General features: G+C 54.8%; 1 protein-coding gene across 5 annotated transcripts; it reads left to right on the plus strand.

Moving 5' to 3' along the window:
- Nucleotides 1-1,632: 1,632 nt before the first annotated feature.
- On the plus strand, nucleotides 1,633-17,124 carry ETV4 (ETS variant transcription factor 4). Of its 5 annotated transcripts, none has more exons than XM_041727172.1 (13): nucleotides 1,633-1,825; nucleotides 2,360-2,470; nucleotides 2,652-2,745; nucleotides 2,983-3,030; nucleotides 10,263-10,316; nucleotides 11,656-11,782; nucleotides 12,238-12,399; nucleotides 12,642-12,910; nucleotides 14,940-15,014; nucleotides 15,174-15,242; nucleotides 15,420-15,592; nucleotides 15,865-15,966; nucleotides 16,274-17,124. In XM_041727172.1, exons 2-13 carry the CDS (start codon nucleotides 2,411-2,413, stop codon nucleotides 16,496-16,498), a joined length of 1,458 nt encoding a protein of 485 aa, XP_041583106.1. In that variant the 5' UTR covers nucleotides 1,633-1,825; nucleotides 2,360-2,410; the 3' UTR covers nucleotides 16,499-17,124. The 5 variants fall into 5 exon arrangements, with proteins under 5 accessions (XP_041583106.1, XP_041583108.1, XP_041583107.1 ...); XM_041727174.1 differs by having other exon boundaries at nucleotides 12,256-12,399; XM_041727173.1 differs by lacking the exon at nucleotides 1,633-1,825 and adding an exon at nucleotides 1,962-2,236.
- The last annotated feature ends 534 nt before the right edge of the window (nucleotides 17,125-17,658 follow it).

The following is a 17,658-nucleotide window of genomic DNA, read 5'->3' on the forward strand; positions in this document are numbered from 1 at the left end:
CACCCAAAAGAGCTTACCAGTATAATTTCCTTCTCTGAAACCCTGCTGCCTCATCTGTAAAGAGGAGGTGTTAGATTGGACAAATTTTGTGGCTTGTTTTATATAAACTCTCCAGCTAACATAGGGTCCAAAGTCACAACCTCAAGATCAAGAGCCCCACTCTACCAGACTGAGCTAGCCAGGCGCCCCAGATTAGATGATTTTTGAAAGCAACCCCAATTGGCCTGGGGTTCAGCTAGTGTCTAGTGTGCACCACAAGTAAGCAGGGGACAAATTCAGGCTCTCCTCAAAGAAGTGTATGCACTGCAGATCCAGAGAGCATCTCAGAAAAAAGACCTGGGGGTACTTCATGTCCTGTGTGCCCGCATGACTACAGCCTAAACAGCCCAGCTCTTATCAGGTGTCTGCCTTGGTCATAGCTGCCTCCTGGGGGTACCCAGCACTGTGTCTGGCACAATAAATGTTTATTGACCAAACTGGTGAATGACTGAGGGACCAGAGCCTATGACCGGCTCTTTTTTTTTTTTTTTTAAGGTTTTATTTATTCATGAGAGACCCACAAGAAGAGAGGCAGAGACACAGGCAGAGAGAGAAACAGGCTCCTCGCAGGGAGCCCGATGTGGGACTTGATCCACGCGCCCTGAGCTGAAGGCAGACGCTCAACCGCTGAGCCACCCAGGAGTCCCTATGACCAGCTCTTTAACTGAGTCCCACCCCCAGGTCATCAGATGCCTTGGGGCTTTTCTCCCTAAGATCCTATGTTTGCTCTGAAGATTAAGAGGAAAGATGGCTGAGCGGGAATTGCACTTTCAGAGGTCCACGCGGGGCCCTCCGGTTTCTGCGGCAATCAACAGAAAGTGGGTCACAGAACAGCTCCGCAGAGCAGACCCTTGAGGAAAAGCCTGGATTCCGTGCTAACTTACATTTATTGAGGGCCTACTGTGTATCAGTTGTTGTCACAAAGCCTTAATTCATTTAGCTGTGGCCTCAAAGGGCTGGACGGGGGAATGTGGGAGATTGGGGGCTGTAAACCCCAGCTGCGCTGAGTTACCGCAGCCAAGTCACCACCCTTCCCTGAGTTTTCCTTCTCAATCTCTGTAAAATGGAAACAATAGAATCACTTCGCCAGGTTATGGGAATGAAATGAGCACGTGGAAGCGGAGCGCTTCATAAATGCTAGTTATTATTGTTCCTCTGGGCACAAGTCCGCTCGCCTCCCCGCAGGGCGCACACACAGACATGTTCACACTCCCACGTACACGCAGATGCAGAGACGTGTGCAGACGCAGCCGGGCCAGCCCGAGGAGCTCGCCGAGCTTCACACAGGGACACCGCGGAGCCCCGCGAGGAAGCCGTCGGGCCCTCGGCTTCGCTCCTTTTCTCTCAGCTCTTTATGAATGAACTCCGGCCGCGGAGGAGTTTATTTTTTTATGAATGGGAGCCCGAGCCGTGAATGAAGCCCGGAGCCAGCCCCTGCGTTCTGATTGGCCCCCGCCTCTGGGAAACTCCGCCCCCCCACGGCCCGGTCGGGCGAGTCTCCGGATTGGCGGGCGTGCCCGGCCCTAGGGTTTCATTCACAAAAGTCAATGAAACAAAGGGAACGGGGTGGTGGGGGGGAGGTAAGGGAGCCGAGGGAGGCAAGGAAATGCACCAATCAGCGGCTCCCCCGGGCTCACAACTGTCGGCGGCGCCCGGAAAACAAGCCGGTGCGCGGGGGACCCGGGGCCGGGGCCGCCTCGCTCCGGCCTAGCCCCGCGGCCCTCGGTGAGGCCCCGGGGCCAGCTCGCGACCCCCCGCCGCTCCAGCTCAGACGCCCCGGCCTCAGGTGAGGCTGCGGGAGGGGGAGGGAGGGAGAGCGTCGGTGACTCCTCGCCTCGCCGCCGACACACGCTGCGCTCTCCAACCGCCGCCTCCGCAGATTCTAGGGCGGGCGGGGGGGGGTTGTGGGAGGCGCTGGGATTCGGGGTTGGAGGGGGCGCGGGAGTTGTGGGCGTGCGAATGGTGCGCGCCTTACCCGCTCCTCCGCGCGCGAGCGCACACACACACACACGCACACACACACACACACACACACACACACACACACGTCTTATGTAACCGAGCCTGGGCAGAGCAGGGCTGCAGAAAGCAGCCGAATCGGCGAGCCCGGCGCCCAGGAGCAGGTGGGACCTCCTTTGGCGGGAGGGGAGTGGTGACGGCGCTCAGCTCGGCAGGCGGAAACCTCCCCAGCGCCTGAGTGAGTCGGAGAAGTTTTGCTGTCGGACCCGGAGCCCCGGGACTGCCCCTCCCCGCTGCCCTTACCCGCCCCCACCCCGCTGCCTTCCCTGGACGGTGTGCGAACGCAGCCCCCCCTCCCCAGGTCTCTGCCCCCGCGCGGGGCCCGGGCGGTGCGGCCGGAGGGAGCGGCCGGATGGAGCGGAGGATGAAAGGCGGATACTTGGACCAGCAAGTGCCCTACACCTTCTGCAGCGTGAGCTCCGCGCCGGCCTCCACGCCCGCCCCCGCCCTGCACCCCGCCCCCCCCAGCCCTGCCCTGCGGCCCCAACGGGGCCCAGCGCTGCCCGGCCCCTGTGTCACCCCGGGACCCCAGCCCCGCCCCCCAGGCCGGGGGCCTCAGGGTGACTCGGGGGCATTCTTCCCCTTCCCCGCAGAAATCGCCCGGAAATGGGAGCTTGCGCGAAGCGCTGATGGTCCCGCAGGGGAAGCTCATGGACCCGGGCTCCCTGCCGCCCCCCGACTCTGAAGGTAAAGAGCTAAAGAGCCGGAGAGACAAACCGTGACCCTCCTCACTTCACACACCCCGAGGGCCGATCCTGGAGCCACCGCCCTGTTCCCCAAAAGACTCCCCTCCAAGGGACTCTTGATTATTCTTGGGCCCCTACCCTCAAGGAGTGTGTGTGGGAGGGTCACCCGGCTCTCTAGGGCTCCCTCCCTCTCACCATCTCCTTCATCTCACCTCCAGTTCCATTATTCACTCCTCAGATCTCTTCCAGGATCTCAGTCACTTCCAGGAGACGTGGCTCGCTGAAGGTGAGTAGTTTTGTGACCTTTTCTGTTATTGGGGTGGGGGATGCTCTCTACCCCTGATGTTCCAACCTAACCCACTTCTCAGTCTCTGCCCAAAGGAGCTCTCCAAGGACCCCCCTCCCAGCCCCCTTACTCCCCTCTCTCCCCAGCGCCCAATGTGGACACTTATATTGATATTTATTTTCTCTGCCCTGAGCCAGGCTTGTGTAACTAGGCCTGGGGATGAATCAGACCATTGTGTGGGGTATTTGCTTATTTGAATGGAACTTGGCCCCAGGCCCGTTTTCCTGGTTGAAATTTTCATTTGCAAAGTTTGTTTGGCTGCAGCCGCCAGGCCGAGGTGTGTGTTGGTGTGTTGGGGTGGGGAGGGGGGCGGATAAGGGACAGGAGGATGAGGAGAAAGAGCAATTAATTTGTAACCTATCTTCAGGAGCTGCCAAAACATTGATTTTCACCCCCTTGGTTTCTCTTCTTCTCAACCCCCAGGGCTAAACAATTTACTGTCTGAGCCAAAAGCACAACAAAAGTGTAAATAATTCTTTTTTGCAGCGCTTTGGCAGAGAGGGCCCTGGGCTCACCCCTCGCCCCCCCACATAGCCTTGATTGTAATTCTGATGGCAAGTGATCCTCCCTCCTTCTCTCCTGAATACCTCTGCCCCAGGCAAATTCCCCCTACTTTGGCTTAGGGTATCTGCTGGGGGGTTAGCCCTGAGCTGGCTGAGGTGGAGTCTGGAGCGGGGCCTCCTCTGGATAGGGAGCTGTGTTCTGAGGGTCTTCTGGTTGGATCCCTTGGTGCGTTTTGGTGGGGCCTCAGGGTGTCGCTGGTGGGGTGGCAGGTAGAAGGCTTATGTTTAGACAGTCTGCGAGGGAAGGGTTAATACCCCCATCTTAGGATCCCTTTATTTAAACACTATGAAAACCTAGAAACCACTATACTAGGAACCCCCTTCTAAGGCCTTTTCTTTAGGATTTCCCTAAAGGATATCCCTCCACCTGGGTTCATTGGTCATTTTTTTAAGCTCAAACCCAGCTCCTCTGGAACCATCTTTAAAATTTAAAAGCAGGAGGTAGAAGGCAAAGACCCCTGACTAGATCCTTAGAGCAAGACCATCTGTCTTGACTACCGTGGTAACCCCAAAATATGTATGTAAGCAGAATGACTATTTAGCATAGAGCAAAAGCTCAAGACATGTTGTGAAATTCATGACCAAATGGCTGGCTATATGGGTGCCGGAGGGATCTGGGGATCCGGGGGGTATTACACACACCTTCCCCGACTCTGCAAGCCCTGGGTGTCCAGCTCTGAGTTAGGTACAGAGTATATGCCCAGTCTGCCCATCCTCCTCCCGAGGCTCCGGACCCGGGCTGGAGCTGAAGAACGTAGAGGTGTCAATTTCCACGGTCTCTCAAAGACTTCCTTTCCCAATGCCTGATTTCTCTCCGGCTTGCCAGGCTTCTTGTCTGTCAGCGGAGGGTCCCTGTGCTCCCCGCAGTGGGCAGCTCCCAGGACTGTGATGTAGGGGTGGGCTGAGGTTGGCATGTTGGCAGCAGCTGGTCCATTTTTGCCTGGGTCTGGAATGGGAAGGGGGGAAAAACGTTCTCTCCACCTTGGAAGCCCCACCCCTTGGCGGTGGGGGTCTGGAGATTGTACGTGTGTCTATCCGCATGTGTCAGTGTGAGGGGTGTGAGGGCAAGTGTGTGTGTCTGTGTGTGTGTGTTTCATGCTGCTGCCCTGGGAGTCCCTGTACATTTAAATCCAGTGGGTGGGGAGGTGGGGGTGGGGATCTCCTTGGTTCCCTCTCCTTCCTTCTGAGGGAGCAGCTCAGGTTCCCAGCTGGCGATGGATGGCCAGGCCTGAGAGGGGGATGCTGAGGCCACTCGCTCCTTCTCACTCTCTCTGCGGAGACAGATGCAGCTGCCGGGGCCCTGTCCCCCTGCACCATCCCAGCACCACCCCAGCCTCCTCTCCTGCCTCTTCCCACCAGGTCAGTGATCCCCACGGCCCAGAGGGAGCTTTGGGGTGGTGGGGAGGGGACTAGTTCTTTTGGAAACTTGCCAGTGGTGGGGTGCATCAGGAGGAATGGGGGCCGGAACCCAACCTCCCCACCGCAGGTTTGATTTTTATCTTTTTAAAAGCCCCAGTTTGGAGAGAAGCAGTGGATTCTTGTAGTGTGGGTGGGGCTGTGAAGAATTTGGGAGGTGCCAGTTTGGATCCACAAGGATGGGGTTGTGGGTTCAGTCTGGTGCCTAGACTTATTTAGGGGTGAGTGTCGGTGGGGCGTTGTAGACAGCTTAGACATCTTTGGGTTTGAGGTTTTTCTAAATAGTTGGGGGGTGGGTATAAATAAGGCTAAGAGGGTGTGTCTGTCTCGGGTGCCTGGGATCTGTTGAGTTGCTACAGAAAGGATCAATCTGCTGTAGGGAGACCGGGGCTCAGGCCGGCTGAGCTCAAGCTGTGTCTGGTTAGAGTCAAAAATGTGCTGCTTCTTCTGGTCTAAGGTTCCTTTCCTGGCTTGTTGGGAGCCCATGGGAACCCTCAGGGACAATGACTTTGATCTATTTGGTAGTAAGGAACATTGAGTCTGGGCCATGTATGTCCTTTGTATGAGTCTGGGGTCTATAAGGTAGAGTCTGGATTCACAGAAGCTCTGTGGGTAGGTTGCAGGGGTCCTTGTGCCCACCCTCCGATATTGTGTGGAAATTGTTAGGGGTGCACCATACACAAAGGAATGTGGTTTTTTTTGAGGAAGAGAAGATCCATAGGTTTTATGAGATTCTTAAAGGAGTGGGTCTGTGTTCCCCCTTTCAGAAGGTTTACTGCTCCCAAATCTTCCTCCAAGGTCTCCAGTCCCTTTGCCCTTTGGTCTCCCCCACCCCACCCCCATCACATCTACAAGTCCAAAGAGAGAGCTGGTGTGTGAAGGGTGTTCACGGAAGATATGTTTTACCCGTGTGCTGCCATAGAGTAAAAAGCAAGTAGGGTGTGTGTGGATCCGTGTGTATGCACGCTGGTGCCTCAGCATGTCTGTGGGACGAGATGGGGTTAATCCCCTCCCCCAGTTTTTCCTAGCTACAATGCCTCCTTCTACATCTTTCTGTCTCCTCCCCTTCCAGAAGGCTCTTGGGGACAAATGTCCCTCCATAGATAGAGAACTGGTTCCTTCCAGTACAGAGGCTGCCAGGGTGGGGGCAGGGTAAGGGTGAGAGACAAGGCCAGTGGTGACACAATGGAGCAGAAGCTCTGGAGAATACCTCCCCCGCCGCTTCCAGTGGACTCCTAAAGAGGCCCCTTCACCCTGTGATTGGACCCCAGGAAGGGGAGAAGGTGATGGGGCATATATGGTGTAGATAGATGGCCAGCCTGGGGTGGGCTTAGCTGCTTGGCTGTTTTAACCTCTCGTTTTTTTTTTTTGGAGCCCAGCTTGGGAGGCTCCCTAAAATGCTCTCTCTGAGCATTATGCTGGTGTGGCCCTTTCCCCATCTCCTAAATCATCTGCCATGTCCCCAGGCAGATAAGCTCCACCTCAGTGCCAGGATGGAGTCGGGGTGGGGTGGGGGGGGCAGACCCTGGCACACTAGCTTGGCAGCCAGAACTTAGCCAAGTCAACAAATAAATAGAGTGGCATATTCTCAAGACCGAACATGGTAATTAGAAACTCTCCTGCTCTCCAGGAACTTGGGGCTTGGTGTTACTGTTCCCATCTCTATTCTTGTTGGCAGTCTCTGAGTGAGGCCCTATCCTGTCCCTTTGGTTTGAGAAGCCAGTGTGTTCTGGGGAGGAGCCAAGCAGTGACTGGAGTTCACACCACAGCCCATTTTTGTCTTGGCTGACTTCTCCTGGCCCTGGGAAGAGGATGGACCCTCTTACAGGGTATGATCTGTGTGCTGGGGATAGCCTCCTCTGGGACTGCTGGGGTGTGCGGGTTCTGGTCAGACTTTCAGGCCTTAGGTGGGAAGAAAGGGAAGCTGACCCCTAGGGCTCTGTAGCATCATGTGAACTGGCCTATGACTGGCCTGTGACGCCAGCAGGAGATGCCCCCAGCCCATTACCTCAATGGAAACTGGCGGTTAATGAAGCCCCAAAGGGGGCCTAGAATGCGTCAGCCTCCCCCATGTTCTACACCTCCCCTGCCCTCGGGACCCTCCTTGCCTAGGTAGCAGCAATGGAAATGTTGCTCATCCTGCTCCCATCACCCCCATCCTGCTAACTTAGGGGGTATCGCCTGTGGCTGGGTCAGAGGGCACATCAGGGATGAGTTTGGCCTTTGTGCCCCTGAGCAGATTTTGCTCCTTTGCTTTATCCAGTGTCTCCCAAACCTGCCTCTTCTTAAGAGCCACACAGGGTGCTTGTTAAAAAAGTACAGATACCTGGGCCCCAACCCAGGCTTATGGAATAAGACTCTTCCAGGAGAGTCTTCCCAGGGGACTGGGAACGTGTGTGTTCTATTTGAGTAAATTCTATGCCCAGTGTGGGGCCCGAATTCATGACCCGAAGATCAAGAGTCATATGTTCCACCTACTGTCTGAGCCAGCCAGATGCCCCAGGAATGTGTCTTTTTAACAACATCCTAGGGATTCTTGATTTGGGTCAGTTTGGGAATGGTTGCCTTTGTGCTTTGGTTGTGCTCCTGAACAGAGCTGCCTGTGTGTATTTGCCAAGGAACTTCGTGTCCTACTCATTTTTCAATCACTTTAGAATAGTTTTCTGCTGACTTTTCGTGAGTTCTTTAGCTGCTGGTGGCTTCTGATTCTTAAACCCCTAAGTCCAATCCCTCTGTCAAGAAGTCAGCTACCTATGAATGTGTATTTAAAGCACTTGATACCTCTGTTATTCAAAGCAAGTTGATGAAGAATCCTGCCAAGCAATTGATCACAGCCTAAAGTATCTCTCATGAGATGTGCTTTCTCTGGAGGGAGTAACTGCTCTATGGTGACCCTGTGTGTGGGGAGGGGGAAAGCCCCCAGGGAGAGGGAAGAGCTGATTGGTTAGGATCTCTTTCACTCTTGCTCCCAAGTCCACCAGAGAGGACTGCCAGGAGGTAGACCCTGCTTCCTTGTGCTAGGGAATCAAGACAGATAAAGCCCCTGCCCTCAGGGAGCTTAACTTTCATGTAAAGAAGGTAGACAGCAAACACATAAATGAAAACATATTAATAAGATGCTTAAATAAAAAAAAATAATAAGATGCTTAAATAAATAAGATGCATCCAAGGGTGCCTGGGTGGTTCAGTCAGTTAAGCATCTGCCTTTGGCTCACGTTGTGATCCCAGAGTCCTGGGACTGAGCCCCACATAAGGCTCTCTGCTCAGTGAGGACTCTGCTTCTCCCTCCGCCTCTCCACCTTCCTCATTCTCTCACTCTCACTCTCTCTCAAATAAATAAATAAAATATTTTTTAAAAAGATGCATCCAGGGCAGCCCCCGTGGCGCAGTGGTTTAGCGTCGCCTGCAGCCTGAGGTGTGATCCTGGAGACCCAGGATCAAGTCCCACGTTGGGCTCCCTGCATGGAGCCTGCTTCTCCCTCTGTCTGTGTCTCTGCCTCTCTCTCTCTCTCTCTCTCTCTTTGTGTGTGTCTCTATGAATAAATAAATAAAATCTTAAAAAAAAAAGATGCATCCAGGTAAAATACACATACTAGGGCAAAAATAAACATGGGTTGAGATAGGAGCCAGGAGGGACCACTTTGGTGTGGGTGGTCAGAGAAGACATCTGTGGAAGTGACAAAGTGGCCAGAAAAACAGGCAGGCAAAAGTGTGGGGAAGAGGAAGCAAGAGCTCTGGAGAGGAAAGGCATGGAGAGGCAGGCCAGACCATGTGGGGCCTCAGAGGCCGGCCAAGAGGAAGAATTAGGGGTTCGTGCTTTAAGCAAGGAGAGAAGGGAGTGGACTTCTCTTACAGAAAGACCACTCTGACAGCTGTGTGCAGCACCTACTGTAGGAGGTGAGCCTGGAAGGAGGGAGTTCCAACAGAGGCTCTGGCTGAAATCGCAGGAAGAAACTTTGGAGACTCTGGGGAACCTGTCAAGGCTAGGGTGTGTGTGTGCAGAGCTAGGAGTGGAGGTGTTCCCCAGCCATCTCCTTGTGTCCTTCATGCTTACCAGCCTTTCTCAACTCTGGTTGTTTTATCCATCAGTTTCCCCATTGTCCACTCTGAGATCAGTCTCCTTGGCTTCAAGCCACTCTCTTCCTGGACTATCCCGAAGTTCTTGCTGTCTACCCTTCCCATTCCTGCTTTGATCTATTCTTGAGAGAGGGGCAATAGTGGCCAAAGTTCCTGGAGTCAGGGGAGATACTTAGCTATATGCCCACCTGAAGGAGTTAGAGAGGGCAGGGTAGGAACTAGAAATAAGGGGCTCCTGGGTGACTCAGTTGGTTAAGCATCTGCCTTTGTCTCAGGTCGTGATCTCAGGGTCCTGGGATCCAGCCGGAGCCCTACATTGTGTTGGGCTCCCTGCTCAGTGGGGTGTTTGCTTCTCCCTCACCCTCTGCACATGCCCCTCTTCATGAAAAACACTAGAAATAAAGCCTGAATGTCCAGGTTGGAGGCCATGGATGAACTGATAATCCAGCCTAACCCCCAAACCCAGCCCCGCCCCCTCTGGCGCCCTGGGAGTGTTTCTCAGACCTCCAAGTTTGGGAATCTCTCTCCCCTCTCTCCTAGCTACATGCTGAAGACATGAGGCAGGGTGACCTGTCCCTGTCCCTAGCCACTTCCTCTCCTACTGTCATCCTATTCACCTCCCTTGAGCCACCCTCTTTTCTCCATTCCATCTTCTTTCCCGTGTTCTAGATTTCACCCAGGAAGTTGTATAAAACACGGATTCCTAGGCCCAGCCTACATTCAAAATCTCCTCCCTATGTTATTCTAGGTCCATAGGATGTCACTGTCATTCCTGCCAATCCCAGATGTGACTGCTGGGAGCTCTGAGAGGGAGCTTTGTGAATTCTGAGGGGCAGGGCTGCCTTCATTTCCGAAAACAGAGAGTAAAGACAAAGCATCTAGGAAAAGATGCTGGAATCTGCTCAGACAGGTTCTGGGAACTTGGAAGTGTTCCCTCGAGGGTCTTCAGAGCCCTGAGATGGAGGGCGCTAGGACCTGGGTGGGGTTGCTTTCGGTCCTTGGAAAACTAGTTTTCCCTTTGGGCTGGTGCTAATCTGCAGGGCTGTAATACCGGTGTCTCCCGGGGGCTGCTGTCCAGGGTCCCCACCCAGACTCACCTCTGACCTCTCTCCACAGCCCAGGTACCGGACAGTGATGAGCCTTTTGTTCCTGATTTCCATTCAGAAAACTGTGAGTGGAGGGCCCTGGGTAGAGGGAATGGGGAGTGGGGGAGGGCAGGAAATGAGTCATAAGGATAGAGAATCACAAAAGATCAACTTGTTCTCTCCCAAAGAAAAGGGGGAAAGAACCGGGGCTCCCGGTTCTTGGGTTTGGACTCCCAAGGCCAAGCCAGCACCGGGGAGCTGGAGACCTTGGTTCAAATCAGAGCCTGCCTCGTCCTCTCTGTGTGGACACACCTGCGAGTGGACGCTTCTTCTCCCTGGCCCTCCATTTCCTGATTTTTATTTTATTTTATTTTATTTTATTTTATTTTATTTTATTTATTTATTTAAACTTAATTCATTTCCTGATTTCTGAAATGAGGGGTTTGGACCAGTTCAGCAAGGTCCAGTTCTATCCTTCTAAGTTACTTTCATGAAACTAAAGGGCAGGGGATAATTTTGCCTCCCAGGAAACATGTGACAATGTCTGTCACACTGAGAGGATGCTATAGGCATTTAATGGACTGAGAGGATGCTATAGGCACTTAGTGGGTAGAGGCCAGAGATGCTATAAACCCCCTATAATGCTCAGGACAGTCACCCCCGCCAACAACCACAAAAATGATCTGGCCCAAAGATCCTCAGTGCACTGTTGAGAAACCCTGCTTTAAATGTTAGATCCTCAGTTCTCAACTGTCTTCACCATTGAAATGAAATAGGGCACAAATAATGGAAAACAGCAGATAACTGAACAGTTAGTCGTTGGTGTTGGACTCACTGTAGTAAGAAGGAATCTCACACTCGCTGGGAACCAGCTCTGCTGCTCCGTCTGGTCTGGTGACTGGGGTTTGTGGACCCAGCAGGGGCCACAGGAAAGACCCATGTTCTTCACAGATAATTAGGAGCATGTGCTTAATGTTAGTCCGCTGACGTGCAAGTGGGCTAATATCCAACCTGAACCAGAAAAAGAAAGATTCTTTAGAGTACCCAAGAAGAAAACATGTCTGTCCCTTGGAACTTTCCAGGAAATTCCTGGAAATACAGGAAATTCAGGAAAACCACAGACCCTAGGCTGGAGGTGCTCACTCTCCTACAAAGGTGTTGGGGGGGAGGTGTTGGGGTTGTAGTAAATGTGGAATTTTAGACAGTTTCTTTGGTTAATATTGGACATTGACATTAGCCCGACATAAAACTAGACGTCGTGTAAATAGCCAAACTGTCCTTAAAAGCGTCTGCACCTGCGTCTCTGAGAACTGAGACCCAGGGAATCACCCAGCTGGTCCTCAAAGAGCAGAAGGTGGCAGGGAGCTCTCCTTGCCTCTTCCATGACCCCCTCTGGCCTTGCTCTGCCTCCTCCCACCCTGCAGTAGCTTTCCACAGCCCCACCACCAGGATCAAGAAGGAGCCCCAGAGCCCCCGCACAGACCCGGCCCTGTCCTGCAGCAGGAAGCTGCCACTCCCCTACCACCATGGAGAGCAGTGCCTTTATGCCAGGTGAGCCCCAGCCCCGCCCTGGGGGAGGGGAGAGTGGAGGAGGAAGGACGGGTAAAAGCAGCAATTTGACGCAAGTTAGACAGCGAAAAGGGTTTCTGAGCCCCTGTAAGGTTGCCGCACAGCTCAGGTTTCCTTCTGAGTGCTTGGGAGGGAGACCACAGCAGTGGGTTCAAGGGGTGTGTGTTGAAGGCCTGGGTAGAGCCTTCCACTGGGAGGAAGCCACTGGCCTGCTTGCCACAGAGCACAGCCCAGTTGCCCTGGGCTGGGGAGAGGCATTCTCAGGATTACACCACCATTCTCCAGATTGACCAGAAAGGAGAAGTTCCTTTGGGGCCCTGTCACTCCTACTGTTCCCTTCCCTGCATGCTCTGTTCTTCCTTCCCTGAGGATAAAAGGTTCAAAGATGCTCGCCCAGCTTCTCTGCCCCCTCACCCCCGTCTCCCCCTCAACTCCAGTGCCTATGACCCCCCTAGACAAATCGCCATCAAGTCCCCCGCCCCCGGTGCCCCCGGACAGTCGCCCCTGCAGCCCTTCCCCCGGGCAGAACAACGGAGTTTCCTGAGATCCTCTGGCACCTCCCAGCCCCACCCTGGCCATGGGTACCTTGGGGAGCAGAGGTAAGGACATCCACAGAACCTGTGGGCCCAGGTCTCCCCAGTGCTTCCCCAATCCCTGAGTGTTCTCCAGCTGTCCCTGAAGAGACCTGGCGTGAGGGGAGGTAGGGAAGAAGGGACGTTGACACCCCCACACACACACATGCACACGCACACACCAGAGCCCACTCTGCAAGCCTGGGAGTGGTGGGCACAGGGACGGCTTAAGTTAATCTTCTCTTCTTTCTCTGTCCGACCACATCCAGCTCTGTCTTCCAGCAACCCTTGGATATTTGTCACTCGTTCACATCCTCCCAGGGAGGGGGCCGGGAACCCCTCACAGCTCCTTACCCACACCAGCTGTCGGAGCCCTGCCCACCCTACCCCCAGCAGAGCTTCAAGCAGGAGTACCTTGATCCCCTGTACGAACAGGCCGGCCAGCCAGCAGTGGGCCAGGGTGGAGCCAATGGGCACAGGTACCCAGGGGCGGGGGTGGTGATCAAACAGGAACAGACGGACTTCGCCTACGACTCAGGTAAGAAATGCTCCTGGAGAAGGGGTTGGAGGATCTTTGGTGGGATTGCTGGGGAGGCTGGCATGTGATCACATGAACCATTCCATTAAATCGAGAATGAGTCCCTACAAGGTTTTTACGTTCCTACCCATTTACCAGTTCATACATCCAACCCACCCAACTACTTGGCTTTTTTTCATAGATTCAAAAGAATTGTCATCTTTCTTTTAAAAAAAAATATTTATTTATTAGAGAGAGAGACAGAGCACTAGACAGAGCAAGCACAAGTAGGGGGCAGAGGGAGAGGGAGAAACAGGCTCCTCACTGAACAGGGAGCCCAATGTGGGCTCTATCCCAGGACCCTGAGATCATGACCTGAACCAAAGGCAGACACATAACCAAGTGAGCCACCCAAGTGCCCCAGAATTGTCGTTTTTCCGTTAGCAAACTCAGCAGATAAGGGGGGGGGGGTGTCCTCAGGCATCTTGCGATTTAATAGGAAAGTTGAGGTATCTCTTCCTTTTTCTCTTTGGCAAGTGTTTGAGGTTAGTGTTACCTACTGAGACCCAAGTGCTGGCCTAAGAGCATGAGTCCTGTGGAGTTGGAGGACACAAAGATGAATAGGATATGTCATTGATCCCAGTCCCCACAGAAGCTTTAAAAAATATCAGATTTGAATGAAGAGAAACACAAACTTGAAACAAGCCAGGCTCATGGTTCCAACTGGAATGCACGGTTCCACATTCTGTTCCAGCCTCCAGGCTGATTTGGAACTGGGTTTGGAAGTAAGACTGCTTTTTAAATTCTAGTTCCACCTTCCTGTTGACAGGAGTGAGGTGTGCTCAGCCATATTCTAGAACAGCTATAATTCAAAGCCTAAAGTGCAGAGGGTAGAGGGACCCAGAAAACCTTGGCTTCGGTTACATTGTTACCATCCTGAAATTTGAGTTTATCTGCAGGCTTGTGTGAGAAAAAATACTTAGATAAGACTAGGCGCAGAGCTGGCTAGAGCTTTCAGATTTCCCATTCCTGATGTCCAGTCTTTTGGGGGCAGCAGCGGTGAACAACAACCCCCCCTCCCCACCCCCCACCCCCACCTCCAAGTGAGAACCACAGGGGTGCGCCTCTCCTACCCGGGCCCTAAACTGAGCCAAGCCTGGCAGCGAGGTGGAGGAAAGAGGAGGGAAACGCTCTTGCTGCTGACCTTCAAAGGCTGTAGACCGGAGGAGATCTGGTTACATGCCCTTGAACTCCCCCCTCCCCCCTCGGCTTCCTCTCAATGGAGTCAGGAATTCCATTCACAAAATGGAGGCATGAATGAGCCCACCCTCCCGCCTCCTCCCGGAGGTGTCGGGTTTCACCATCTCATTCATAGGTGGGAGTGGAGGGGGTAGGGCGGGAAGGGGCTGGAACTGGAACGCGCAGCGTCGCCGACCCGGCCCCTCCAGGTGGAGTGCGGCTATTTTAGTCCCTTGGAACCGAATGAAAAGGGAGCGAAGGCGCCCTGGTGTCAGATCTGAAAACTCACGGCCCAGTGCCCACTGCCTCTTCCCCAAATACAGATACATTCTGGTGTGCTCTTCCTCCAGCCCCCAACCTCCGGTTTCTCCCTCCCTACACACATGCACACACGCACACACACGTGTGTGCACCGCAGCTAGGAGGCTAGGAACCTGACCTGCCGACCGGAGGTTAGCCCATTCCAAGGGAGTCTTAGGCGTGGACACTGAACTCTTTCCCCGGAGGTTCATCCTTCCCCCAACCCCTCCCTAAACTCACAGGAAACAGCTGTTGCCTGGAATCCTGGGCCTTGTGCAACAGCTTTGCCCAGCCAGCTGCTGCGGCCCGTGCCCTCTGGCCCAACAAGCTGAGCGGTTCCAGCCTCGCGCTCCCTCTGGGTGAACTTGCCTTGGGATTTGGTGGTTGGCAGGCAGCTGGGGAAAGAACCGGAATGCAGGCTGGCAGGAAGACGTTCTTAAGTGTGGGCAGGACTGCCACCCCCACAGCAGCCACCTGCAACCCCATCTTTTCTTCTTCCCTCCTGTCCCAGATGTCCCCGGGTGTGCGTCAATGTACCTTCACACAGAGGGTTTCTCTGGGCACTCTCCAGGGGACAGGACCGTGGGTAAGGCCACCCCCTCCTCTCTACCGAGCCCTCCAGGCTGGAGGGGGGAGTCCTGCTGTCAGGGAGGGTCTCCTGGCCACAAATCCCTTTGGACTCTGGGGGCTCATAGCAGTGAGCTTCCTGCCCCAGGTCTGAGTGGCCCCCAACCTCCTCCTCAAGGTTATGGCTACGAGAAACCTCTGAGACCATTCCCAGATGATGTCTGCGTCGTCCCGGAGAAATTCGAAGGTCAGAGAATAGAAGAACTATTCATCAGAGGATCAGGGTCGTAGCCATGCCCTCTGTGTGGTCACGTCCCTCCACCTGCCCCCAGCCCTGGGATCCCGTTACCCCTGGGGAGAGAAGGGCTTGCTTAGGGGACCAGAAGGCACAAAACTGACACGTCCTGTTTTCTGCATTCCCCAGGAGATATCAAGCAGGAAGGGGTTGGGGCGTTCAGAGAGGGACCGCCCTACCAGCGCCGGGGGGCTTTGCAGCTGTGGCAGTTCCTGGTGGCCCTGCTGGATGACCCAACCAACGCCCACTTCATTGCCTGGACTGGCCGGGGGATGGAGTTCAAACTAATCGAGCCTGAGGAGGTAGGCCTCTCAGATGTCCGACCTCTCTTCCCCGCATCTCCGGGGCCTGGAGACACTAGCACCTGGGGTCGTGGCAGATGCCTTCCCATCGGAGTTCTTTCCCAGGACGTGATTCCTCTCAGACCTGGGTCTCTGGGCCGCTGCTTACTCTGCAGGGCCAGCTCACCATTTGTTCCAAGTATCTCAGGTGCTCTTTCTGACCTGTCTTCCCCTGCCCCTATTTTTTCCTGCTAAGCTAGCACCACTGTCCCAAAACTCTGTCCTATCTCCAGGTCGCCAGGCTCTGGGGCATCCAGAAGAACCGGCCGGCCATGAATTACGACAAGCTGAGCCGCTCGCTCCGATACTACTATGAGAAGGGCATCATGCAGAAGGTGGGGGGCTGCGGGCCCAGGGATGGGGGCCTCAGGGGGGCAGGGGAGCATTTTCCAGCAAGTCTGTGGGAGCAGGTAATGAACTTGTCAGAGGGAATGAGAAGTAGTGGACAAGATTTCCTGCTCCCAAAAAAGTGCCACACGGTAACCAGAAAGGCCTGAGCGTGGAGGCAGTGAGATGGGAGCACGAGAACTGCGCCGCCCCCCCCCCCATCTGCCCCACCCTGGCCCGGGCTGCGTCCCCGTCCCCCACCCCATGCTGACCCGGAGGGCGAGCTAGGCCCACCCAGCCCCTCTCTCCCCACAGGTGGCCGGCGAGCGCTACGTGTACAAGTTTGTGTGTGAGCCTGAGGCCCTCTTCTCTCTGGCTTTCCCGGACAATCAGCGTCCAGCCCTGAAGGCCGAGTTTGACCGGCCAGTCAGTGAGGAGGACACAGTTCCTTTGTCCCATTTGGACGAGAGCCCTGCCTACCTCCCAGAGCTAGCTGGCCCCACCCAGCCCTTTGGCCCCAAGGGTGGCTACTCTTACTAGGCCTGGCCGCTGCTCCCCTGCCACGGGTGGGTGCTATCTTGTGTACATATAGATGCATTTGGTGTTGGGGAAACCCTCACTCTGAAACCCACAGATGTGTTTGGAGCAGATCCCCACTGGCCCACCTGTCGCCCCTGCCCAGACTCTGAGCTGCTCACCAGAGTCGTTGGGAAGGAAAAATGGAGACACTGCAAGTGCAAAGGTGGGGTCCAGGAGCTCCTCTGGGGGTGTCGCCTCCAGCCTCTTCCCAGGCCCTGCTTAGAAGCCCAAGCCGCACTCCTCTCCCCCAACACAGAGGACAAGAGTTCACTCTGTTCTGGGTGACAGAGAAGGAGGATTCCACTTTATCATGGTGGAAAGGGGTGCACTAAGCTTTCCAGAGTCTCCATGGTGGGCAGACAGAAGCCTGCATCCTGCACTCTGCTCCAAGCTGTGGCCCTGGAGGGTCCTGCTTGTCCATTCTTGGTGCTCCGTGTTCTGAGAGGCAGGAGGCTGGAGTCAGGGGCCAGGGGCAGGGGAGGGGCTGCAGGGTGGAGGCCAGGTGGGCTGGGTTCCTGCTTCTAGGGCCCTTTGCCTTTTCTCTGCCTAGGATTCCACCTCCACCTCATCTGCCAGACCCCAATAAAGGCCCCTGCTTCTCCTCTTAGTTGTCCTGTGTCCTTTTTACTACCATGGGAGAAGGACCTGGAGGTTCAGAAAGAGCTTTGGCCTTGGGACAGATGACCAGGGTTGGGGTCTGGCCCTGACACTTCCCAGATGGATCTGGGAAGCCAGTTAACCTCTGACTTTTCCTGTGAAAAATGGGTTCAGTGATACCTGTTCTTTCCCCCTCTGGTGCTCCCAGGCCACTGGCTACTGAGCTTTGAGGCCCTCTGAGTCTCCCTCAGGCAGAGTTTGGCCTGTGGTTTCTGTGCTGCTGTTCCCATGACTGAGCTACCTACGTGTACGCCCCAACTGTGTGCCCTGCCCCCCCCCCTTTTAAGGCTTTATTTATTCATTCATGAGAGACAGAGAGGTACAGACACAGGCAGAGGGAGAAGCAGGATCCATGCAGGGAGCCCACGTGGGACTCCAGGATCACACCCTGGGCTGAAGGCGGCCGCTAAACCGCTGAGCCACCTGGGCTGCCCTCCTGCCCCCCTTCTGCTGGGACTCCAGGA

The sequence above is a fragment of the Vulpes lagopus genome, chromosome 12, assembly GCF_018345385.1.
Source record: "Vulpes lagopus strain Blue_001 chromosome 12, ASM1834538v1, whole genome shotgun sequence".
Classification (NCBI taxonomy): Eukaryota; Metazoa; Chordata; class Mammalia; order Carnivora; family Canidae; genus Vulpes; species Vulpes lagopus.